This window comes from Antennarius striatus, chromosome 7 (assembly GCF_040054535.1).
Source record: "Antennarius striatus isolate MH-2024 chromosome 7, ASM4005453v1, whole genome shotgun sequence".
Lineage (NCBI taxonomy): Eukaryota > Metazoa > Chordata > Actinopteri > Lophiiformes > Antennariidae > Antennarius > Antennarius striatus.
In genome coordinates, this window is record NC_090782.1 from 20,723,425 (window position 1) to 20,749,068 (window position 25,644).

Consider the following 25,644-nt stretch of genomic DNA (forward strand, 5'->3'; position numbering starts at 1 on the left):
GGAAAAGACAGGAGACAGAGCTGGAGGTAGCAGAGATGAAGATGCTGAGGTTCTCTCTGGGAGTGACCAGGAAGGATAGGATCAGGAATGAGTACATCAGAGGGACAGCACATGTTAGAGGTTTTGGAGATAAAGCCAGAGAGGCCAGTCTGAGATGGTTTGGACATGTCCAGAGGAGAGATAGTGAATATATTGGTAGAAGGATGCTGAGTTTTGAACTGCCAGGCAGGAGGACTAGAGGAAGACCAAAGAGGAGGTTTATGGATGTAATGAGGGTAGTTGGTGTGAGAGAAGAGGATTCAAAGGACAGGGCTAGATGGAGGCAATTGATTCGCTGTGGCAACCCCTGAAGGGAAAAGCCGAAAGGAAAAGAAGAAGAGTGGACCTGATTGAGGTTGCAGGGAATCTACCTAAATATTAGTATTCAAAGTTCATTTCAATATGTGCTGGTTACCTTTCAATACAGACATGTCATGAACACGAGAGGGAAGGACGGTTTCATTGAGAAATTCCCAATCTGTCCTGTTTTTCAACTGATTTATCAGGTATCCCGATCACGCCATGCTGCCTCTCGGCTAGAAGAACCGCCTCGAGGTAGACAAGTCTCTACAGGTTTCATCTGATTCAGTGAAACCTTTTGTAAGGAAAGCATCGAAACGAACCTACTGATCATACTATCTTTATTTGTAGCAGACAAATAATTTTATGTCAGAACCTGGACTTTTAATGCAAACCTGATTAACTTCAGGTACTGCTGCCTTCTAATAGAGCCTCAATCACCTTGTCTTACAGGCCGTGGTCGGGTGATACGGCTCTTAATAACCATTTAGTCACTTTACAGGTGATCAGATTATGTGGTGTACCTTTGATTGTGTGAATAAATGGCCTTTGACCAATTAGGAATGAAATTCCTTAATGAAGTCTGGTTGTCTTCAGTCTACAAATTTATCATTCTCACATCTGGTAGTGTTCCTGCTAGGTTTACGATGGCAAATGTCAAATCCATCAAAAAAACAAACAAACAAAAAAAGAACTTCATCCAAAGCAAACAAATAAACAGATTTATTTCAAAATCTTGGAAAAAATCTCACTCTGCAGCGTTCAGAGGTCCTTGGTTGGTCGTATTTTTATCTATGACACTTGGAGCACACACCTCTGGCATGACTCAGCAATCCCACACATGATGTATGCTAGATGGCCTTTCCCCAGGTTCCAACCTGCAAAATTGTTTTGATGTGTATTTTTAATTTTTAGGAATTTGCCAACACTTACTGTGTTCTGTCCTGATCCAAGCTGCATGTGTATTCCACGTTTTTAGGAAATTTATTTATATCTATATTCTATATGACATTTTTCAAGTTATTCTCACAACAAATAAGTAATCTCTTTAATAGAAGTAATAAATTCAGATCTTTCTTCTGCCATCAACCGTAAAGGTAGAAGAGTACTGAGCAACTGCTAGTCACTCTTGATTGAACGAGTAAATGCGTGGGTTGGTATTTTTCTGGCTTAACTCTCATTTCCTTTCTGTGTCATCGTTCAAGCAGGAAGATTCAAGTCTTCCTCAGTGTCCTTGTTTGCTCCGATACTCCGTGGAGTAACAGACATCTTTATATGCATGTTTACCAGGTAGCGATCATGGCCATGGCGATCCGGTTAACCAGTTGGACTGCATTGTTGAAAGTGACTGTATTTCTCACTCAAACCACTCTATATGAGCAGTAGTGACACCCTCCATGTTTACCCGACACAGTCGTATTCTCATATGGTGGCAAATACAGATTTTCATTTTATGAGTGATAGCCCTGATTTTCATTTAAACTAATGAGACAAAATACCTGACCTATAGCAGGTTTTTTAGCCAAACCAGCTCATACACGCCCTGTGATGAGCTGGCGTCTCATCCGGGGTGCATCGTAGGCCAATCAGAGGCCTCACTCAGAAATTGACAAACTGTAAACCAATCGAAAGGCACTTCAGCACATTTTACACAGTAACAAAAATGATAACAGATGGAATTGTGTTATATTTTCTGGCATTTTAATAGTTGGCATTGAATAAAATTATAAAATTCTAAACAACAGTAGAGCTTATAGTTATTAATGCCACCTTAAGTTACAAAAGTCTTAAACAGAATTAAGAGGTAACACATCAGTAAAACATTACTGGAAAGGAATTCACTTTATTTTATGTTCAATAAATTCAAGAGACAACATCACTAGATTCCACTTGAAAGTCAGTGCTGGTTCTAAATTGCCATAAAGTAAAATGAACATAAATTTACATTAGATGTATAATGTACACAACCATTTAGAGGAAACTATTTTCAAGTATTACGCTGCAGCAATGGAGGTCTTTTTTGTGACAATAACTTAAAATATATATTTAAACTTTCAATAAATAAACATAATCACAGGTTTTGATAAAGAAAAAAAACAAAACAAAATCACCAATACAAAATTTGTCGCGCCATGTTGATATATAAATATAGAACAATAAATAAACAATAAATAAATAAATACAATATTTTTTTAAAAAATTCTATGAAGGTTAGTAATAATCACCATAAAAGAAAAGTTAGAGCTCAGTAGTCCTTTCTTTTAGAATGACTGTGGGGTTGATGTCACTGCTCTGTGAGTGAGCTGAGCTTGAGTTGATTATTATGGACCCCGTGTCTTTAACGTCGGGCACGTAAAAGGACGCCACAGGACATGACCCTCGAACGTTATGGCAGACGAGCCTCTGCAGGGAAGCGGTGTTGACGATGTCGAAGCCCACACTGCCACCAAATGTGCTGGGTTTCCAGTATTCCGGGGAGCAGATGGGGTTTCCCATTAAACCTTTGAGGGAGAACGGGGCACCCATTTCCACCATGGTCTCCCCAAAGATGGAGTTAGGCCTGGGCTTCTCCACCAGCAGGCCCGCGTAGAGCTCCACAGCATCGACGTGTCCGTACATCTCCTCAAGCACTGCGGCCATTTCCGTCTCTCCTGAAACACAAAAAGGAGGTAAGAGTTTAATATTTTAAGTTACTGCCTCACCCCAACCGTTAAGCCTTTTTCCCCCTCATGCATCACCGTTAGTTTTTATTTAATAATAGCTCTCTTTTCTTGTGACTTTCTAATATTCTCTGCTGAAGCAGGAGGCTCCTCTTGTCTGTTTACGCCTCACTCTCTTGTGCTGACAATCTGCTTACACTATCTTAAGATGAAATAGTTCTGGTTCTCTGCTTCTCACAAATAAATTCTTGACCTCCAAAGCTGCCAGGGCCCAAAGCTGGATGGAGTAATAACTATTTCTTTAACAGTAATTACTAATAAGAGTGAGATAAGCTTTCTTTTATAGAACGAAGGAGTGATTCTTAAGCTCACTTAAACTTCCTGCATGCAAACCTTTTTAACGCCTAGAATGGGAACTTATAAATTTGACTTTGTCTCACCTGTCATGTCTTCAAACGAGGTGTAGGGCTTCATGGAAAATCGTTTCCGGTAGGCATTCAGAGATCTGTAGCGCATTTTTCTGCTGTCTTTAATGGACTTCATGGCCACATGCAGGATGGGTCCTGGCACATTTCTTCCACCGGCAACCTAAAAATAATAAATGGAGTCAGTTAACCGGCTTTAAACGGTAACGACTGTTCTTGACTCTAAAGCTTAAACTGCTCTTACCCGTCCAGCAATCTGTTTGGAGAAGGAGTCGACCAGGTTGTTGATGCCGTGTTCAGTCACGACAGATGTGTTGAAGACAAACTGTTTATAGTTGTACTCTTTCTCCTCGATGTGGAAAGTATCAGGCATCAGTGGGTGCCAGTGGTACAGGGTGTTGAACTCGGATGAAATACGGTTCTGGTACTGGAAGCGCTGGTTGAACAGTAGCTCTGGGTCAAACTTCAGCTTGAAGTTGTAACCGCTCAGGTGCTGGACGTAGTCCTCAATCACAATCTTGATGGTCTCACCTACAGGAGACATGATTAAATATTTTAATAAGACTCAGATATTAAAAGACAGTGTGCTTTCAGCAGACCAACAGCAGACAAAAAAATATGTATTGTGAAAAAAAAACGCATGTCTTTTCAGTTATTTCTTACTATATGCTTTCCTTTCAGGTGGAAACCCATATAAGACATAAATCTTTATTCTCACGGTAAACATTATATCCTCAAAAATGTTTCCTCTTTCATTTTTATTTCAACAAATCCTGTTTCACAGTTGATTCTCTACTGATTCTCTCTGCGCAACAGACTTACTAAATGATTACCAAAAGAAAAAAAACACAACTTCCTTATTTCATACCTCCCTTTTCAACTATATAATTACTGTGAGTACAAAATATGTGCTTCTTGACAAAATTTTCTGCAGTTCTCAACATATCATGAACTCACCAATCAGAATTAGCCGTGCCGTTTGGAAGAGCCTTTCATCGTCCCAGTCAGGATGCACCTCCTTCAACACGTCGCACACCCGGTTGTGTTCCCGGAGCCAGATGGTGGCGTACATCATCAGACCAGGGACGAGGCCAAAGGCCTCGTGGCCCACGGCGAAGCGGTGAGAGTCAGGAACATGAGGTGGGTAATGCATGTCAACACCCACTTCCTTTACTGTTGGGGGGTAGATCTCTCCATCCACAATCTGCAGATTGCAAACAACTCTTAGACACTCGTGTTCTCAAGCATTTGGCTGAAGTAAAGCACAGCTGGCACATCCCATACCTGATATTTAAGCTTGCCATCCTCCAAGAGTCGGAGCCTGTGTTGCCTGTCCAGGTTATCCCCATAAATATGGCTGAGATCCACCTGAAAGCAAAAATGATATCATTAGAGCATGTTGTACTTTCTATAAATTAGGTATCCCCTAAATTAATCTCCTCATTGTTTTCTTTGTAAAATCCGCTATGGATTAAATTCTGACATGCTTACCCCGTGGTTTTTAGCTCTGGTAAAAGCAGGCCCTCTCTTCATATCAGATTTGAAGAACTGGTGGGTAAAATGCTGTGCGAAGAACGCAAACATGAGGCTGGTACCCTGTGGGTCCGGAATAAACTGTCTTCTCAACAGAAGTTTTTCAGCCAGTAGTTTAATGTCAGGCAGCTCTTTTTTACCTGGGGAAACATTTAAGAAACTTACATAAATTTACAAGACAATAATCCTCATACAATTAGTTAAATTATGATAAAATACTTACAGTAACTGACACTCAAGTATTTACGTTTTCTGATATGAACGGATAAAACTGATGCTTTCTGTATTTCATAGTAAATTCCTGACATTGGTTGAATCCTGAAAAAGTTCATTCCTTTATTCTAGTCCCGACATGACTGAGCACATTTTGCCGCGTTTCCCTTGCACAACTCTATTAATCCATGTCGAAGGATTGTTAAAATGTGTGCAATTATTGTGATGTAATGAAAGCAAAACACTCTTACTCAGAAATCAAGAATCTGAGAAAACTGGTTCTCCAAAAAGCAAAGAAAGCATACTCACCAACAACTCCCATAGGGGTTGGGCAATCCTCTGCCACGGGGGGAAGGACACGTGTATAGTATGAAAGATTGGAATAGGCCTCCCAGTTTTTGTAACCATAATCGGCATTGAAGGTAGGAGGACTATCAATCATGTGAGATCGAGCTAGAGAGGGGAAAATAAGCACAAATATTTCCTTGTTAGTAACATGCTTTAGGCTCTTCTCCACATCCCGCAATACAAGATTGTTCAAAGTATTATGGCAAATCTCATTTTGCCTTCGGGAGGAAACACTTACATGTCAGCACATATCTCATGATGGCATCCCTTAAAAATGAGATGTTGTTGATAATGTTCCAGAAACCCTTGAAGTGGGTGAGAATGTAGTGCACAGTGTTAGGCGATGGCTTCAGTGAGATTTTGATCCAGGTGAGGAACTCGGCTGTAAAGCACAAGAAGAAAACAATCATTTCCCATCACACCAAAGAAATCCTAAATTTACATTCACCTCTGGCATGCCATTCATACTTACGTGTTGTGCAGTTCTGCCCATGATACCCTGTACGTGTGCAGTCACATTCATAATTGTGTGTTCCAAGCGCTGTGCAAACGCCCCTGTTCTCACATGGTTCTGAGCAACATGGGTTACCTGGAACAGGTCACGTTGAGTGGTTAATGAGAATTCACTTTATTTCTAAGACCAAACTATTATTATCTCGTCTGAGAACACAATAACTTCTGATTTAAAGATGCAGAGATATCAAACATCCCCCAACACAACTAAGATATCTCAGGTAACTTCTGAAGCTTTCTTTTTTCCGATTAAGCTCTTTTCTTTTCTTTTAAAAAAAAAAAAAATCTCTACTCACCAGCTTCGCAGACAAGAAAACCCAGCGCCAAAAGGAAAACCGCTGATGAAGATTTATTCATGTTCCACAAACTTCTTAATATCTTCTTCTACCGCCGTCCTCTTCAGGTTTGTGTGACTCTCAGGTTGAGAGCGCGAATGTCCAAAACTGCGCACAGACGCACATTTATATTCTTGCGGTGGGGTGACGTCATTGCCATTCCGTGCGGCGTTTCATGAGTGATGCAGACAGAAGTAAACCGTGCACACAGTAATGGGTTAGTAATTCCTCACCATGATTTTTCTTTCACAACCTCAATTTTATTCTGTGGTTACTAACTCGGAACCACGTCCGGTTGATCTTATCCCCATTTCCTATTTGTACATTTTTAACTGAATTCTTTCTGTGACATTAACAAATACAAGTCTGAAAGGTTTCAATTTTCTCAATGAAAGCTGATTTTATGACATTTTCACCCTAATAAATATTATTTTTAACAGACCTAGCCAGTAAACAAAATGTAATGTATTTGGAATTAATGTCAGTTACTCACTTTTGAATTTTTTTTTCTTTGACGAATAAATTACTTAAATGATGAAATGTCTTGACCAACTATATTAAATGTACAGACAAGGATTTATCAACCCCCCCACCCCAGCTCTGTACAGAAATGATCTTCTGTAACCAACGACGTGTGTAGAGAACAATTAATGGCAACTTTGATCAAAGAAAGACGCTGTGCTCAATTTTAATGGCGTCGAACCAAAATGTGAAACCCAAGTCGTCTCCTAATTAATGCTTGGTGCTAGAAATACTGTAAGAATAACCGGAATACTGACATAAAGAAATGTTTGATTAATATACAGTAGGTCTACATCCCTTACATGTCAACATCATTTAATTTTTGATTCACAAAAATGCTGCTCAGTCAATTCCGCCAGTCTTTACGCGCCCTCATGTGGACGTAGTTGCGCACAGGCGCGCATTTGGAGCAGTGGAGAGGAGTAGTCAGCTGGCGCTTCGTTCTCTGACAATCTGACGCTTGTTGGCGCTTTTCCAGAACTTCTTCCGACTCTCGTGTGTTGTTTTTTTTAAAGCCACATTTTAAACAGATTTATTTATTTGTGTTTGCGTCGTGATTCATATTTGCTAAACTCGGAACGTCTGACTCCAAACGCTGCGTTCGTCTTGACTGCCGGGTGCGCATATCTTACATCTGTCGAGAAGCACCTCCTCCTGCTCCAGACTTGAGGTGGTGGAACGATAAGTCTCGGACAGGATGACTTTTTTTCCCCCCAGTATATGTGATCTGACTGCGCTCCCCTGCTAAGGTACGTGTCCGCTTTACTTCTTTCCGAGATCGTTTTATGTTATCTTGCAAATAAGGAGGATTGAGGAACTCGGGGAAAGACCTCAGTCAGTCTTCCTTCACTTCTTTTTTTTACGCAACGAAACTGAAAACGCGCTGTTGCCAAAAACTGACACAGTGCTGTGCTACTGCAGTCAGTAACAATCTGCTTCAAGTGCTACACCTGGCAGATCATAACCGACGGAGCAAGGTGGTCGACTGGACTGAGTGAGGTCATTATGGTCATTTACATTCAGATTAACATGTTTCACGTCATTCCCGACTGATAGTTGCCACTGTCAGTTCCTCCTTATATTATTTGAGTCAGATCTATTATCGACCACCTCCACGTCCTCCACTCAGGTCTGACCTGCACAATTTAAAAGAATCAAGTAAAATCTGTATATATGTGACCTATGCAGGTTTTGTATATAGTCTATATGTATAGTACCTTAATAACTAGTTGTCAGTGCAGCCTGTAATCCACAGTTGTTTAAGTAATGACCTTTGTTTTAGATGTCTCTTTTATAGGATAGCACACCCTGTCACTCCACGTATGAAGTAGATTTATTAAATGCCTTTACAAGCGTATTATTTGCTTGTTTCTGCAGCTGTTTTGCGTCTTAAATATCTCGTTGGTCCGTGCTTCACTCACACGCCGCTTCCAAGCAGTAAAGCTTGGAAGTCTTTGGAAAAGGCTGGCACTCATGCAGGATTCAAACAGTCTGCACGCCAGCTTCATACACCAAGAACAACAAGGGCATCAAAAAGTTGGACCACTGGTGCAAACTACGTGACCAGTGCTGTGAACACACAAATTCTACGTGCTCTCAGTCGCTCCAGTAATGATACGCTTTGGTGAACAGCTCAGAAAAGACTCGCTGACCTTGTTGTGTGATTATCAGGCACACACGCACAAATGCAAGCACACACTCTGCAGATAAAATGTGTTGTGTTCAGTCATCGCAGAGAAACTTTAATGTTGGTAAAGAAAGAAAAATGCACACTGGTCCAGTCCTTCCATCATTGGTTTGTGGCTATGCCCACTTCCCCTTGCTGGTGTCAGGATGAAAAAAGGGCTTCACTGCTGTATCTGAAGCAGCTTTTAGATTCTATAAGGGGGCATCCCTCTTCGAGAAGAGGTCATAGTTAGTTTCTGGGCTGTTGAAGGTGCAGCGATGCTGCAGTGGTGGGAGGTTGTTGAGTGACAAATACAAATTGGGAACCCATAAAATGACACTTCAGTGTTTTAGGTCAGGATGTGTTGAGTAAATGTTTTTTGGTTTTGAAAACTGTACTCTTTCATTTGTCCCAATAATAAACATTTTTGTCTCATGTTTCAGGCTCTAAGTTCTACAGGATTTGATGGCGATGTTCTCCTGAGTTAAAGTTCAAACCTCGATCAAGACTTTCCTGAGAACCACTCATCTGACGACACACAATGGCTTCAAATATAATTGTGAGTGCTGGTATTATTTCTCAACATATACTGTATTGCACATTGTGCCAAAGCAGGTTTTAATGATAAAAAAAAAATCACTCTTTTTGATCAAAAACAATGTTCAATTATTTCAACTTCACAACTTTCTAAATTATCAGTGCATTAACAACAGCAGGATTAGCATGAGTTCTGTCTAATGACCAATTTCAATGCACTATAGGATTGTTGTACTTTTTTTAAAATGGTCCGTTCACACCAAACCTTCCGTCTTGCATAACTTTTGTGCACAACAGGTCATTATATACAAGCAGTCCATTAAGGCTTTTGTTGTCATGAGTCGTCACACCTTAAACGCTTAAAAAACAATGCATAGACCTGTTTAGAAATCATCCCACTCAAACACTTACGACCCATTTGGTGTGGGAGGATGCATACACACCTGAAAGTCTATAAGAGTTGAACTGAGGTTTGGGTTTTTGTTTGTTTTGGATCCTCTGTGCAGTTTCTTAAAAATGTTTCCTGTCATCATCACCTTCGTGTGTCTTCCTGTACTTGATGATTGATCGTCCAGAATGTATTCTGTTTCACAATAAAAGGGAAATTTGTCTTTCTCATTTGCAAACACACCACTTTTCCTGACAGAATTATTTCGGTATTATCATCCTTCCCTTGCAGAAAATACATTTTTTAGACTTTTGCATGTTTTTTTCCAGTCATTTTCTAATTTCTTTATCAAACCATATCAGCATTAAACAACACGTCTTCTCTTTAATTTGTGTCCATCTGACAGAATAAGTTTAACTCACGAGTGTGAATGATGTCATGATAAATGCTTGTGACAGCATGGCTCGTGATAAACCAAAGTCCCTGTTCTTCAGGGAGATTTTGTGATCGAATGGCGCCTGCCTGGCTAGCTGCAAGATAAGTTCCCCTATTCCACTCCAGACTCAGGTGGTGATAGTGACACATGACTCTGTTTAGACTGAAGCATCTTGGGAGTGAACACCAGGACAGATAAACTCAAGGATTAGAATATACCACCAGAAGCACCATAGGTTAGAAATGATCGCTTCACTGTGAAGTCCTCTTCTTCACTGTATATTTAAGTACCTTTAAGAAACATTGAGAACTCTATTCATACCTGATCCATTTAACGAATTAACCGTGCAATGAAATGTAAAGAGAAAGTAATCATTTATTGATGTGTTTGTGTATGTAATGTCAGTTATAATTGTGGGATGGGAAATTTTCCTTCATATCTAATTTGAAGAAATCCTGCATTACAGGTGGAACAGCAGTTTTCTCATAAATTCACAGTGACGGTAGTTCGAGCAGAGAATGTCACGAAGGGAGCCCTGGGTGACCTTTGTGAGTCTTAGCACCTCATATTTTTTTTGAAAATGGCAACCGACATCGACGTAGATCATGTAAAGATCAATTTACCTGTTTCACTTTTCAGTGGACACCCCAGATCCGTACGTGGAGCTATTCATCCCAACGGCCCCAGAGAGCAGGAAGAGGACAAAGCACATAGACAACGACATCAACCCAAAATGGAACGAGACCTTCAACTTTATACTGGACCCTAATCAGGACAATGTTCTGGAGGTTTGATGGCCTTTTGCTTTTCAGTAACTCATGTTCAAATTGTTGCACCCTGCGGTCACACTGCTTGAGGCCCCTAAATCCTTTTGCCCTTTATGTGTTGATGGCTCGTTGTTTCAATGACAATAAACAAATGCCAGAAAAACTTATGCCCTGCTCTTCTCTGCGTATGACCATTAAACCAAAGATGTTTATTCAACCCAGATAACATTAATGGATGCAAATTACGTCATGGATGAAACACTTGGGGCCGCATCTTTTGACATCACCAAGCTGAGAGTTGGCCAGACAAAGATGGAGTCTTTTCTCTTTGGCAAGGTAAGAAGGTCAACCCCAGAAAATATTCCTTACAAGTCTTTTTAAGATCCCACAATGTCCAGAAGAATAAATTGAATTAGAATTAGGTAATATACTGCTTTCATAAGCAGAGGAGAGATGTTTTGGCATTCAGTTATAAAAAGGAAAGAACAATTTGTTACATTTGATATTGTGTTTTAAAGTCATCCATTCTTGTCACTTAGTTCATTTTTAATTTCTTTACACAGTTCAATTGTGTTTGCGCCTTTAAAAAATATATTCTTTATTCTGATAGGCAACCAAAGTACACTTAAAGATGCTGCTGGAGATCTGGTATGTATAAACCAGAACTTGTGTATAAATTTGCAACTGGTTGACAAATACACAGGAAGTCAGGGAGCATTGAAATTCACCTGGAGCAGTGCAAACAGTGTCATTAGAAAGTTAGCAGAGCCTCAGCAACAACAGGGTATGTTTGTGATGATGAGTCATAATTGTAATGGAAGTGGAAGTTTTGAAATATCAACTTGAGTTACCATGAAATCATTTTGAGCATTGTCATGATTTATTGTGTGTCAGATAACTAAACCTTCCTTCTGTTTCTGCAGCACCAAGCAGGACTTGAGGTTCAGCGTGGCTCTCTGTGACAAGGAAAAGCGGTTCAGACAAACCCGAAGAGAAAGAGTGATGCTGGGCATCAAGAAGTTGTTAGACATGGAGAAGCCTCGTTTCCTCCCGAGCTCTCCAGAGGAGGTAGGAACTATTTTTTCTTGAAATACTTAACCTCCTATTAGTTGCTCCTGCTGACTGCCAAGCCTGGATAAATGCAGAGGATTGCGGCAGGAAGGGCATCCAGCATAAAAAAAACATTGCTAAAACATATATGAGCATTATTCTAAAATGGACCCCTGATGAGAGAAGATGAAAGGAAGTTTAAGATTAGGGATATCAGGATGAGCCAATCACAGGTGGAGTAGTCAGAGCTGCGAATCAGAGGCGTGGTGGGCAGGTCTTTTTTAAAAAAAGCAGTAAAATTAAAACTGAAGCTGCTGCTAATAAACCTGTCAGGTGATAGCTACGCTTATTATTTATGCACGTCACTACTGGATGTAATACTGGAGCATTTTTCTTATATATCTGTTCTGAGCTCACATGAAGGCTTTCAACAACCCATCCTTTTGTCAAAAGTTATTTTATCTCCCAGATTTTTTCAAAAGTCCTAGAGGGACTATCATAACAGACAACGTACCTTACATAAAATAATCTGACTCACTAAATTCAATTCATCCCTTACTGTTCTCACCTCACTGAATAGCAATAGTTTGACATTTTCCGCTCTGGGAAACTAACTGTACTGTAAACCCCACAAAAAACTTCCAACCTCCACCCCTCCTCTGTGAGCTAAGCCAAGCAGCTTCCTGCTGTGGTTTTGACTGGATGCCCTTGGAGCCGGCTGTAATCTCCTACTAGGACTGCTCATGTCTTCAACGTGTGTCGGAAACTCCAGAGGAATATGATAAGCAGTTACTGCCTTCCATTCCGGTGCACAATTCCATAACTCTTTATTTGGGATAAGCTCCTGATTAAGCATATCAGAATTTTCAGGAATGACCAAGCAATAAACATGGTATGCAGAGACGGAAGCAATGTTGCTCAATGGGCATTATGAAATTGTTGAAAATCCAAAGGCGCACAAATGAAGATATGATGCAACTGTTATAATAACCTCACAGGCGGCACAGGAGGGAAGTGGCTCAATCTGAAACAATAAGATAAAGAATTAGTGACCTAAACTAACGTGCGGCATTGTAATCGTGATATTTAGCATCTCTTGTCTTCTTTCCCTTCAAATTAGGAATGTCTCTTTCTGTCTTTCTTTGATATAGGTGCCAGTAATCGCGATAGCGGGGTCAGGGGGTGGTTTCCGTGCAATGGTAGGATTCGCCGGTGTGATGAAAGCCCTGTTTGAGTCTGGGGTCCTGGATTGCGCCACATATATCGCTGGTCTGTCTGGATCCACATGGTCAGTTTTCATCTCTTTTCTTTCTCTGGATACTTTCTCATAAAAAGGACACAGTGTTTGTTTTTATTTCTACTCCTATATTCCTTTTTTAAAAATCTTTCGTTCTGACTCTTGCCTTGGTGTTGCTTCCTCCCTTCTGCTGTCATGCCCCCTGCCTCTACTGCTATGAAGCTATCATCAAGTGATCATCACTGACTTATTTCAGTCTCCACTTTCATGTTCATGGAGCCCCATTTTTTTTCCCACTTCCTTAAAAGTAAACCATCTCATACACAAACGTTGCTATAAGCAAAGTGATATTTTGATTTGCGTATCGACTGATTTTACATTACACTTTTCTCTTTACCTCAATAGGTACATGTCCACTCTGTACTCCCACCCAGAATTTCCAGATAAAGGTCCGAAGGACATCAACAGTGAGCTGATGAACAGAGTCAGCAGTAACCCTCTGAGATTGCTGCTGCCCCAACACATCACCAACTACATCCAGGCGCTTTGGAGCAAAAAGGCCACGGGGCAGCCTGTTACCTTCACTGATGTCTTTGGTATGCTAATAGGAGAGACACTCATACCTGCGGTAAGAGCTGCGTAACTTTTTAATGTTTCGTTAGATGCATCTTCTTATTCATTTCTTTTCTTGGCATCCTGCATTCCACCTAAATAAATTGTCTTGAACATTTTTTCTTCACTGAAATGCAGCTATGATTGGGTGATTGAGTATTTCATGCTTTTTCCCCCACCAAACATTTCTTTTACATCTTGCTGTTTATTTCCCTACATTTTTTATTTCTACTGTGTTTTATTCAAAGATTCAAAGAGTGTTCTCTCCAACAGAGGATGGACATCAAGTTAAGTAGCATCCACGAGAAAATAGACCAGTCCCAGAGTCCTCTTCCTCTCTTTACGTGTCTGCACGTCAAACCAGATGTTTCGGAGCTCATGTTTGCAGGTAGAAATCTGTCTTTGAGTGTATTTGTAATGAATACATACAGATATCAGATCACATGACTGTGTGGCTACGTGGAAAATAACCGAGCTGTATTATTTTTATTATTTCATTATGATACTGCTTTGTCACAACAAAGAGGATGTATGACATCCGTCTGAAGACGGTTCTGTCATCACCGCCGCTGTACTTTTAGGGAATAAGTGCTGTGGTCACATTTATGATATGAAGTATTTCATCATTACTAATGTTGCCTACATGCTAATGGAATGGTACTTTTTTAATGGAAGACTTTTTATAGTTTTTAAAGGAACAAGTGGACAAGGTTAACAGAATTAATGGAGGACTCACAAGTTTTAGTTTTCAGCCGCAATTCTGATGAATATTCACATTATTATTCATTGGGTTAATTCATGAGAGAAGAGAAGGAGGTGTGGTGAAGATGCATGGAGTAGAGATACCAAAGGGAGATGAGGTCAGGTGCATGAGGTTATCTGTGCAGGGAAATGGTAGTGATGAGGGTTCTAGGAGGCCAAGAGAAGATACATGGATGAAGCAAGCGAGGTCATGAAGGCAGTGGGTGTGCCAAAGGAGGATAAAGAGGACAGAGAGAAAGAAAAATCCGCTGTAGCTACTCATAATTGGAGCAGCCAGAAAAATAAGATAGGATGACATTAAACACTCTATTCAGTGGATATCAGGATAATAGATAGCTGTGGCAAGGTTTCCCTTTATTTGTTCTGGCCATTGTTTGCAGATTTGTTAACAACTAGAGACAACCAGGGAAGGTTTGGTGAAACTTTATTTACAGCAATGGAAAGGAATAATAAAACCTTTAAAATAAAGTTTAATTGTCAATAATATTGATCATGAGATTGGCTTTGGGCCAATCTGATACACACCTTTTCTCTCCAATATTTACCTCCGCGTAACTAAAGCTCGCTAAAACCTGATCGGTCACTTCTTGGACTACAAAGCATGTCAGAAAACTTACAATACCATAAAGTTCTCCATGTCCTCCAGATTCTGGATTTCCCTGCAGATATTTGTTGATAATTCTTATTACAGCCTAGGCTTTTTCTGTGTCTTATATCAAGTACATTAAGTACGTTTCTCAACCTAAATTTATATGTTAAAATATGGCAGTTGATTAATTTCACATCCAAATGAGGACAAAAGAATGTATTTCAAACTGTTTCAGTTTCTCAGAATCGCTAACATATCTAATGTCATAAGTATTTATAACAATACTACACAAAGTTCCTTACTGACAACATCACACTTTACTATGTATCACGTGCGACTGTGATGACAATAAAAAAAAACCAGACCACAAGTGTGCTGCCTGCTGCTTCTAGTGTTAATCCTCTGAGGTCATACTCACTCCTGATCTACAATTACTTCCTTTCAATTGTTCTCTCCAAATGACATCCAGTTAGAAGTACCTGGGACAAAAATAGACGAGACCTGTTGTTCAGTTTTAATGCGTTCATATTCTCTCATTAATTTATGAATGTGATGGAAAACTGCTAAATAAGCCAAGCTGTGGAACAAACTTCACATTTCACATCCGATTATATATATAGTATATAGCATGAGCATTTGCTATCGTATATTATTACTGTATTTTTATGTGTGTTATTTGTCCACATTTGTATATTACATAAGACACAAAGACTATTTGTGATGATATTTGCTGCTCTATTGCACAAATGCCCACAGAGCATACATAACGACCATTACTCCATTCCAATGGTAATCGCATTGGCTTCTTTTGCAACACTGACGCTGACGTTTCAACCTGCAGACTGGGTGGAGTTTAGCCCATATGAAATTGGGATGGCAAAGTATGGAACTTTCATGACCCCTGACTTGTTCGGAAGCAAATTCTTCATGGGAACTGCCATCAAGAAATACGAGGAGAACCCTCTTCATTTTCTGATGGGTGAGAGAGTTGGTTTCATCTATGTGGGTAAAGACAAAAGTAAGATCGTTCTTATAAGACATAATGTATAATTATTTTTCCACCATTTCAGGTGTGTGGGGCAGCGCCTTCTCCATTTTGTTCAACAGAGTGCTGGGACTCAAAGATAAAGCTGGTGGCAGCACCATGGAGGAGGAATTAGGTAACATTTCTCCGCTTCTCCTTCTGCATGAGTTTACATGAGACGCATTGTTCAGTTTTACAACAATGTAGTTTTTGTAGCTATTTTAGACTAGTTTGTGTGCCTAAAAATATTACTTCCAGCTCATAATTTTGCCTACATTTATAGTGTTCCAATGCCCATTTTACGGTTTAGGCTTGCTAACAGATGATGTAGTCATGCTGACTTAAAATAAGAACCCAAGATGCGAAGACTCAGACTTGGAGTAATATTCACCAAGAACAATATCAGTGATGCAAACTGAGCCAGATTTATCTCAGTTATGTTTGGTTGATTTTGATTCAAATATATAGCATGACTGTGTGTTGCGTGATACTGTTTCAACTGTGGGAACGTATCGGCTTTCTTCCATTGGTTTTACATTTCATTGGATGTTTTTGGATGACCTTTTAAACATTCAAACATAATGCATCTGTTGTACAAAGGTGCTAAGTACATGCTTGTCCGGTTTAAGGATGCATTGCTTTATCAGGTGTTTTCCATTTCTCTAGGAGTTTATTTTTAATAACAACGAACAATGTCGAGTGAATTTGATAATGTCACATAACTGAACAAAAGGTCAGATATGTTGGAGTCTTAATCTGATGGTTGACGGGGTTTTGTGTTCTACAGAGCAGATCAAACCACAACACATTGTTGGAGAAGACAGTTTGGATAATGACGAGGAGCCACCTAAAGGTGAGACGCGACAGATCTTTTATTGTGCGCTATTATATTTGTTTTACAGTCTTGCTACATGACTGAATGGTGACAGCAAATATTTTTACAATGTTGGGTTTTCATGTAACGTAGATTACTCAGCAAATTTTCGCATTTTCTGTGGTAATGTTGACATGACAGCGACATAAGAACAGTCATTGTGGTTCCTGGGAAAAGCACAGAGTTGCATTGCAAACGCTTAAGTATAATGATCCTGGTCTTAATCATGTTGTATGTGGTAAATAAACCTGTCAGCTAAATACTGACATACTTTCGCATACTGACACAATCATGTCCTTTCCAAACTTCCAAAAAGATTGCCCCAGCAGATTAGCCCAGAGGATGTGTCTCATGCTAATGACCCTCATTAGTACACAAATTTGAAACTCGCATTTCAAAGACCCCCGCCTTTTGGCACTCCCGGACACCCCGATCAACCATCACTGAGAAGCCAGACGGGTTTCAGCTGCGGTGGTTGAAATATGAATAGCACTCACCACACCCCAGAGGGTTAATAAACTGGGACAAGACCCGCCACCTTCAGAACTGAAGAAGCCTCTTGGATGAGAGGCGAAACGTCCAGTGGATTGATTTAAACAGCTTTGGACATACTGTCACCGTTTAAGTTGATGTGATGAACCTGTTGTGGACATTTTGCAAATCCAAGCTTCACTCCTTCTAGCTGTTTTTAGCAACAGATTGTCGAGGTGTTAAAATAAAACTGTTTAAAGGAGTGTTTTGGCAGAAATCAGCCAATGGAACAGCAAAGGGACATTATCAGATTTCCAATCTTAAAAAAGAACAACAATGTAATTTTGATGTAAAATATACATTTTAACAGTTATTCAACAATCTAAGGTAGCTTAAGGCAGTTTTTAATTTTAGTAACATTAAAAAAACATTTGATCTTGTTTTAAATCAGCTTGAACTAGAATCCGCTCCTCCATCAGGAGCAGGATCATACTCCTTATCTGGATTTGATTGCATTAATTAATGTGTTATTTTTAATGATAATGGCCAATGTTGAAACATTTCCAATTTCTTAATGATGAGAAAGTTAAAAATGTGAATCTGCATCAACCGCAGCTACCTCCGCATTTAATTAATGCTTCCTTTTCCCAAAAATGCCGTCAGATCCATTAACAATTTTTCTCAAGCACAAACGAAGAGGAATGATCGTACCACTTAATTTTATGAAATTTTCACAGTTTTTTTAACAAAAAATATTTTCCAGAACCTCAATTAATCTTTAGAAACAAAACTTTGACACATTTTCTCCATTTTTATGTTTTTCAACATGGGACAGAGAGCCAGGAGGCAGAGGGCAGTGCTCAGGCCAGCTGGGTTCAGCGAATGTTCACCTCGCTCTTCAGCGATTCGGCCTTGTTCAACACGAGAGAGGGTCGGGCTGGGAAGGTACCCGGAGATGTTCACTCACCAGAAACACTTTTCCCGTATTAGAATTCTTAACGGCCGAGCTCCTCTCCGTCTCTAACCCCATCTCACATTGTCACCAGGTTCACAATTTCATGCTGGGCCTGAACCTGAACACCAACATGCCGTTCTCTCCAGGCAATGATGTTACATGTCACGTCCACACACCTGAGGAGGAGGTGGATGCCGTCACAGGTGAGATCATCCGTCTTATTACATCCAGCTATATCCATCTATCAATCGATCGATCGCTCTCTCAGCACAGATGCCTCCATTTGCACCATGAAGCAGTCAGACATGCGCCTCTCCCTGACACTACTGCATGAACCCCCCTCCACCCCCACCCCCCTCTCTTTCTCTGAGCTTGAACTAAACCCCCGCTGCACATATCCTATTTCATCTTACAAGTAGATGCATGTTAGGGTAGCTACGTTCGGGCCTGGTTGCTGAATCTGAAATTGAACTCAATACATTTTAATCACAAGCCAAAGTGGAGAAAGTGAGACAAATGAATGGATTTTTTTTTTTGTTGGTGAAGTCTGAATTACTCCTGTCTCACAGTTTAGTTTTCATTGCAGCACTATTTTACTATAATTCATTTACCTCATCGTCTCTTTTGCTCTAGTTTATTCTGCACCCTGATGGAAAAATCTGGCCCCTAAATGCTGCATTTTGATCATAAGGGTGTTGCTTGTTTTGACAGTCTGGTATTTGGTGCTGCAAACAGCTGTCTGTTGCTGTTGGAAATAGAGATGATGAGATCAGTAAGGGAACCAAAACAGTAACGCTATGGGTTGTTAAACTGAAACAATGAGCAAGAATATGCCAACATACTCAGTAGCGCCAAGAGGAAGTGTGGAAGTTATTTTAACCCATAGTTGATGTAAAAAAAAAAAGATTGATGTCTTTTGTACAAACACACTTATCACAGTAAGACTACTTAACAATGTAAAAAGTGAGTTATTATGCGTTAAATCATTTAGGTTGGGTTTGTAGAGCAAAAATGTGCTTGTGTTGCTCTATCATTTATTCAATTTATTATGTTTCTCTCAGACCCAGATGAATTTGATCGTATTTATGAGCCTCTGGATGTGAAGAGTAAGAAGATCCATGTTGTGGACAGTGGCCTGACCTACAACCTCCCCTATCCTCTCATCCTGCGACCGCAGCGCGGCGTCAACCTCATCATCTCCTTTGACTTTTCTGCACGACCCAGCGACTCCAGCCCTCCGTTCAAGGTCAGAGTCACGAAATTATCTCTGCAAGCAGGCGACCGCAAATGCATTTGTCTGATTTCTAAAATATATGCGAAACAGGAGCTCCTGCTGGCAGAAAAATGGGCTCGGATGAACAAACTTCCATTCCCCAAGATCGACCCGAAAGTTTTCGACCGCGAGGGCCTGAAGGAATGTTACGTCTTCAAACCAAAGAAAGGCGAAAAGAACTGCCCGACTGTCATCCACTTTGTCCTGGTGAACATCAACTTCAGGAAATTCAAGGCACCGGGTACGTATGCGTTTATGTGGAGTTTCCACGTTATGTGTGTGAGGGGGAAAATATGCCATGACTCCTTGTATTATTCTAATGATGGTGCTCTGCTGTCATGGCACATGAGGAATCTCTTCCTCGAAATGACACACTGGGGGTTCAACCATGTTCAGTCAGCAGCAGAAAGTTTTCCTCATCAGAGGGACCCTGGTGGTTTTGTGGAGGAACCAGTGAGTCTGTTTGAGTTTTTCTGTCTGTGTGTGTGTGTGTGTGCACACGTGTGGATGTAAACCATGGCGTGTTCAGTGTTTTATTAGCCGTTGAAGTGAATTATGGTTTCTTAAGGAGCCAGGGAATCTCTTGCTCCAGTGGGAGAGCTATCTGTGTAAACAGACCATATATCACCAGCCATACAAACACACACTCACACCACATCTCCAGATCTCCACTGCAGCCTCTTTACATTCACTAGATCATCAGCCCACATACTTCCGCAGTCTGTTTATCAATGTTATATCAATGTTATATAAGCTGTGAAGACTCATATACAACAGATATCAGAAGGAAATACCATAAATGGACTGTTTTACTCCAGAAAGCAATCATGAGATCAAACCTTTATGGGTGAGGAAGGCAAATACTTGGACTACAATTAACGAAAGATTTATTTTTAAATTCGTTTTGGAAGTTTTACGTAATTTTTTATTTATTTAGGGTAAGTCTTTTTATTGCACGCCTTTTTTTTCCGGCTGTGAAGAAAAAAAAATGCAATCTTCACTGGCAAATATCAAATTTATTTATGTATGCAGTGTTTTTTCAATATAATATATTATTACACAAAGTGATCCATTCTCACTTTAATTTGAATGGTCCACTCAAGACAATTTTTAGAAATGTGTTCAGTGCTGGATATAAAAGGTGACCTCCTGGTCTATTATTAGTTTAGACCAACACATTTTGATCACACACATGTTAAAATTCCTATGATTACTAGAAATTTCACACACACACATTTCTCTTGGTACTTTTTCCCTGAATCATCAGCTGCCGCTGTTTTATCTCTCCTCTCCATCGTCTGAATTAGCCATCATATTAAAAGCCAGTCCTATCTTCATTCTTATCTGGGTTTTTAAACATTATACCCCTACCGGGTGACGAGGTTCACCGCGCTGATGCAGGCTCCTTCCTCGAACCGCCAACGCATCTCAGTTTGCTGACAGTGTAAACATGGAGAGTGACTAAAAAGATAGCTCTGAAGATTTGAGTTTGGTGGCGTGAGATTGTTTTGTTTTTGTTTTTTTTCATTTAATAGTTGTTATCCTCCTCACATATTTATCATGAGCCAAGCAGGACAGGGACTGGCAGGAAAACAGCAGCAGCAAACAGAACTCCAGTGGAACCCTGGGGTCTCAGGGGTTTGGGTCCACTTTTTTTTAACTCACATCAGTACCTTCAGACACAGAGGTCACAAATCAGGTTCACCATAGTCACTAACATTTGAGATGTGGCTTCTATTTTGCATAAAATGTTAAAAATGCAGACTAATGCACATAAAGGTTGGTGTCAGTAGTTAAGGGGATTGACAAAAAAATGCCATCATTGCTAATGGATTAGCTAAAAGTGGAAAGCAAAGCGTGTTAGCTGGGTTTAATATCTTTTGTCCTCATTATTGACTCTATTTTCAAGCCAGTGGAGTCTTATGAAATGTATTTTTTAATTTGATTGACTGATTTGTTAATTTCCCCACAGGTGTCCCAAGAGAGACTGAAAAGGAAAAGGATTTGGCTGATTTCGATATCTTCGATGACCCAGAGACACCGTTCTCCACTTTCAACTTCCAGTACTCCAACGAGTCCTTCACCAGACTCCATGACCTGATGGAGTTTAACACTCTGAACAACCTGGAGGTCAGTTCTGCCCACATGCTTTCATTAGCAGAGGGAAAATTGGCACATAAAATCAAACATTGAGGCGAACAGCGAAACGTTTTGGTGGACTGATCTTTTATCAATCCATCCATTTTTGTGTTGTCACGATGTAAAAATTTTTTCATTGTGCAACATCACATTTTTTTGAATCCCAAAGACTTGACTAAGACAGGATGGTACAGGTTTTGTCCTATTATCAGTAGGTGTGCCACTGACTTTCCCTCATTGTTTCTGAGCCACATCCTACTGCTGTAAGAACTCAAATGTGATTCACTGTGTTTAATTTCACAAGGTCAGCTCACTCATTTCTAATACATGGGAAATAAACCCTATAATTCATAATGCATTAAGCAGATTTAAAGCAAATTAGTACATCCTGATTTTTATCAAGTGAAAACATGTCAGGGTTGTTGTCATGGGCAACCCTACCATCAACAGCCATCAGTATTTTCATCATGTCCGGTATAAAATACAGTCATAGATCTGTACAACAGTGCAGTGACACACCCTTACCTTTAGTCATATTGCTGCTATCTCTTTTATCTCTAGATCTCCCTCTCACTGTCCTGTCTTTTTTAACAAAATGGTCATTTCATCAGCCTTATCATATCCATCAGCCACCACCACCACCAGTTTCTTGCCTCCCATGTGTGATTCATCATATTTTAACTCCACTCAGGACAGGCAGCCTTCGATCTCATCACCAAAGCTTTTCTGAAAGTGTTTATTGAATATTTTCATCTGCTTTGCGTCATGTAGTTTGTCTCTCCTGATTTAAATGTGATTTGACGGCACGCTGCAGCAGTTTTATCAGTCGTACAACAGTGTGGGCCTCTCCTTCGAGTTTAAAGCCTTGATTTATCCAAGCCAGCTCAATTAGACAGACTTTTACTGTCAATCAGTATGTCATTGGCAGCAGTATAAAGGTAAAGTACATGAAATTTCAATTCTGTGTTTATCCCTTGTAGGTGATCAAAGAGGCCATCAAGGACTGCATCCTGTCCCGGAAGGAAAACCCCTCCTGTGGCCCCCTGTCCTTCTCCCTCAGCGAGATTCCAAAGAAGAGGCTTCTCAAAAGAGATTTCCGTGGAAAACCCTTGAATCACTTGGGAAATGATAAAAAGTAACACCTTTTAAGCATTTTTCTTTCTTTTTTTTTTTCTTGTGTAGATTCTTCCTTAAAGTAAGCCATTTTCTTTTTGGAAAATGCTAACGCATTAGTCTCTTTTCTGAATATCTGATTAACTTCAAACTTGTTTTTTGTTTTTTTTAAATTTTGTAAAGAACTTCAGAGTTTACTGGTTAACGTGTCATGATCGCTTTCATACACGGGCAAAGAATCCTTGTCAGGCTCGACATGAATGAACGAAGCTGCTGGTCAACCCGTTGGTGTTTACTGACCACAGCGGATACAGACTGGGTGTTCAAAAATCAACACTTCGTTTGTGAGTGGATTGTTACATCACAAACAACAGGAGTGTGTTTCTGTACCTTTCATGTTGGTGTTTACTTAGAAAACTAGACTGGTGTGTCTCATCCCATGTTTGAATCAAATGTCCACCTTGTTGATTTTTGTCATTGGATGTTACTGCTTCCTGTGGTCATACTGTCTAAAACCTCTGCATTTGTATCTGTCCCGTGCGTTCTTGCTTTTATGAGTTGCTTTGAGTGGTTTTAGCCAACGATGAAAGTCTCCCCTGTGCTGTTTCTATTTATTACCTGGAAACTTTCCATATTGAACGTGCAGCTACACACCATGCCAGTAGTTGCGTTTTTTTCTCCCTCCGATGACTCGTCTAAACATGTAATCCTGTTTAAAAACAGGGAAGAGGAACTCGTAACCATTGGTTGTGTTTAATGAAAACTCCTAAACATACTAAATGCACCCCTGTGGACACCTCAAACATCTTAATGATGCTTATCCACCTACGGAAAAAGAGTCACTGCTTTTGTGTAGGGAGTGTCACATATGAAAAGACTCCATTTTGGAAAACAAAACTTGATACCATGGAAACGGCAGCATGTCTTCTCTCTATTGCGCTGCCTCTCCCCATGCAGGTGCGTTTATTTTCGTCACCATGTTGTTTTACACGGGCCACCGTGTCGGAGGGAGGGTATGGTGGATGGATCGTGATCATGATGCCTCCTCGCGGCTGCAAATGATGGCTCTTGGCGGCACTTAGTGGAATTTTACACACTACACCTACACCTGCAGCAGTGGAGGCCTGGAATCTGACACTCTCCACTATCACCTGAAGGGGCCAAAGGCCGCACAGAGAGCAATGGAATTTTACACTGAAACGCTTCCAACGTCGATTTGTGAATGTTAAGAGGAAAGAGACGACAAAAAAAATTTGCATGCTCAACACTCTGAAGGGACAAAGAAACTTTTGCCACTTGACTTTACTTTGATTTTTTTCCACAGAGTAGTTTTATATTTGGGAAATGCAAAGTTGGAAATACAGTACATTTATTTTCTTTACAACTGTTAATACAATGGTTTTGTCTCTCTGTTAAATACCTGAATAACCACAAGGACCTGCAAGTTCTTCCTTTATCTATCAGGCTACAATTAGCAGTGCCGTAAATTCTGGAGAACAGATGTCGTGGCTTTGTTCAAATCTGAAAAGCCAAAATGTGTTGGAAAAGGAAAATTTGACAATTGGAGCTTGGGATACTGGTAGGCAGAAGCCCTCATCTTTAGCAGTTTCTGTATATTTATATCTAAGATAACTTGGAACAAGCATGGAACATTTTATGAAGACTCCTTAAACTTTTGTGAGCTACACTTTATTATTCTTGATAGTGTAAGTTTACTAAAATTTTCAAAAGCACGTTTACAGAGGTGTAAGTTGCTAAAAGGTCAGTTTTAAAGCTGCACAGATGCGCATGATTACTCCTGTGATCATAAATGTATCATAACAGGCATCATGTCATACGTAACGTTTACAGTATGTACTGTAAAAGAACATTAATAAAAGAGAAAAGCTGCCTTGTGAGTGTTTTCTGTTCAGATTTTTTTGACATCCGTCACCCTGAAATAACAAAGTGTTGGAAGACAAACGTTCAGTCAGCATGATCGCTTTCCTTTTGTTTATCTGAGAGGGTATAGAGTAAAGGAACACGCGACACATGATTCAACAGTAACATGACATCACTCCATTGTGTGTGACACACTGTTTATGGCTGGATAGCTGTTAACACTTTCTTCATGAGGAACTAAAATTGAACCAGGATTGATTTGTAACACAACCTTGGCCTATCTCTGAATGTCTACTGTGATACGTATCCATTTGTCATGATGAAAGCAGATGCTGTTAGCAACCCATGTCCAATCCCATCATGCTTTGGGCTGTGTCTTTCACAATTAAAGTAAAATAGTTTCTTGACTGCTTTGATGACTCTTCAAAGCTTCAGCATTTTAAACATTTTTATTCAGTTCAATTCAAATTCAAAAAACTTTATTAGTGCCCAAGGAGCAATTTAAAAAAAGTTGTATAACTTGTGAGTGGAACTTGTATAACTTGTTTTATAACACGTTTCATAACTTTTATGCATCTTAAACATGGGTTATCTCATCGCATGGGTTATGACAAAACACATCTTATAAAATGAATTCTTGATGAAAGTGACTAAAAGAAGTTGTGTAAGTGAGTAGTGCACAAGCAGAATGCTTCTCTGCACACACAGTAGCATAGTACGTTTTAGCTTTCAAAATAAAATAATTTATGGTGTGCAAAATATTAACTGCGAAAATAAAAATTCCATGCTGGTATGAAATATCTTTTAAAAATGTGGCGTGATAGGATGGATCCGTAGGTCATCTAATTTTAAACTTATAAAAATAAGTTGTTGATTGGAATAATGACAAAGAAAACCCAACACAATTTAATTCCTCGTATTCCTTTGTTATCGTCCTATTAAAGGTGCTTATAGATAACTTTGATGTGATTTTGATGTGATT

At 39.8% G+C, this 25,644-nt stretch overlaps 2 protein-coding genes across 2 annotated transcripts; one reads left to right on the plus strand and one right to left on the minus strand.

Annotated features, from left to right (window-relative positions):
• Positions 1-2,003: 2,003 nt before the first annotated feature.
• On the minus strand, positions 2,004-6,476 carry ptgs2b (prostaglandin-endoperoxide synthase 2b). The gene is made up of 10 exons (XM_068318759.1): positions 6,328-6,476; positions 5,991-6,107; positions 5,757-5,900; positions 5,480-5,623; positions 4,916-5,097; positions 4,709-4,792; positions 4,382-4,628; positions 3,669-3,955; positions 3,440-3,587; positions 2,004-2,990 (listed from the first exon to the last, which is right to left on the minus strand). The coding sequence occupies exons 1-10, from the start codon at positions 6,386-6,388 to the stop codon at positions 2,578-2,580; spliced, it is 1,827 nt and encodes a 608-aa protein (XP_068174860.1). The 5' UTR covers positions 6,389-6,476; the 3' UTR covers positions 2,004-2,577.
• An 830-nt stretch (positions 6,477-7,306) lies between these two features.
• pla2g4ab (phospholipase A2, group IVAb (cytosolic, calcium-dependent)) lies at positions 7,307-24,671 on the plus strand. Its single transcript, XM_068318758.1, has 19 exons — positions 7,307-7,637; positions 8,998-9,113; positions 10,382-10,463; positions 10,555-10,703; positions 10,905-11,018; positions 11,293-11,330; positions 11,606-11,750; positions 12,884-13,020; positions 13,375-13,597; positions 13,855-13,969; positions 15,774-15,911; positions 16,003-16,092; positions 16,744-16,809; positions 18,137-18,246; positions 18,348-18,459; positions 19,318-19,502; positions 19,581-19,770; positions 21,502-21,659; positions 22,649-24,671. Exons 2-19 carry the CDS (start codon positions 9,096-9,098, stop codon positions 22,805-22,807), a joined length of 2,229 nt encoding a protein of 742 aa, XP_068174859.1. The 5' UTR covers positions 7,307-7,637; positions 8,998-9,095; the 3' UTR covers positions 22,808-24,671.
• Positions 24,672-25,644: the final 973 nt, after the last annotated feature.

Bases quoted from the DNA above. Each gene is read 5' to 3' on its own strand.
- pla2g4ab (XM_068318758.1), top strand. The intron at 16,093-16,743 runs GTAACATTTCTC...TGTGTTCTACAG, and splicing joins CACCATGGAGGAGGAATTAG to AGCAGATCAAACCACAACAC. The intron at 19,771-21,501 runs GTACGTATGCGT...ATTTCCCCACAG, and splicing joins CAGGAAATTCAAGGCACCGG to GTGTCCCAAGAGAGACTGAA.
- ptgs2b (XM_068318759.1), bottom strand. From the start codon at position 6,388: ATGAATAAATCTTCATCAGCGGTTTTCCTTTTGGCGCTGGGTTTTCTT. The intron at 6,108-6,327 runs GTGAGTAGAGAT...GACCTGTTCCAG, and splicing joins TTTTCTTGTCTGCGAAGCTG to GTAACCCATGTTGCTCAGAA. The intron at 3,956-4,381 runs GTGAGTTCATGA...TGTCTCCTGTAG, and splicing joins GGCACGGCTAATTCTGATTG to GTGAGACCATCAAGATTGTG.